General features: G+C 57.8%; 1 protein-coding gene across 1 annotated transcript in view; it reads left to right on the top strand.

The window, feature by feature from the left end:
- The first annotated feature begins 6 nt into the window (after positions 1 to 6).
- The window catches only part of KDM3A (lysine demethylase 3A), a 54923-nt gene continuing 54626 nt past the window's right edge, over positions 7 to 303 (top strand). Inside the window, exon 1 of the mRNA XM_019526449.1 lies at positions 7 to 183. Coding sequence (XP_019381994.1) covers positions 71 to 183 — 113 coding nt within the window. The 5' untranslated portion in view covers positions 7 to 70. The remainder of the gene's footprint in view (positions 184 to 303) is intronic.

Raw genomic sequence — 303 nt, 5'->3', positions numbered from 1 at the left:
CCTGTTTTCTCCCCCCAGCACCTTTGTTCCTTTCTGTCCTGAAGAGCTGCAGGCACCCCCATGAGCTAAAATGACGCTGGAGCTGCAGGGGAGCTGGCCCTTGCTGGTGGGCAAGAGGTTCCTCAGCCTGTCGGAGGAGGAGGAGGAGAGTGGCTCCTGGGAAACTTCGCCCGTGTCCGAGTGGCCATGGAAATCGGGCAGGATCCGAGCGGTTTCGCACACGGATGTTTCCAAGCAGGACTTGAAGGTGGGTGGGAATTGTCTGGAAGGGCGAGCGTGATGTTTGTTAGTCAGATGGTGATT

This window comes from Gavialis gangeticus, unplaced genomic scaffold, assembly GCF_001723915.1.
Source record: "Gavialis gangeticus isolate Ggan-Ray unplaced genomic scaffold, GavGan_comp1, whole genome shotgun sequence".
In the NCBI taxonomy this organism is placed as follows: Eukaryota; Metazoa; Chordata; order Crocodylia; family Gavialidae; genus Gavialis; species Gavialis gangeticus.
Note: the sequence above shows the minus strand (reverse complement) of the source record. Positions and strands in the feature narration are given on the sequence as shown.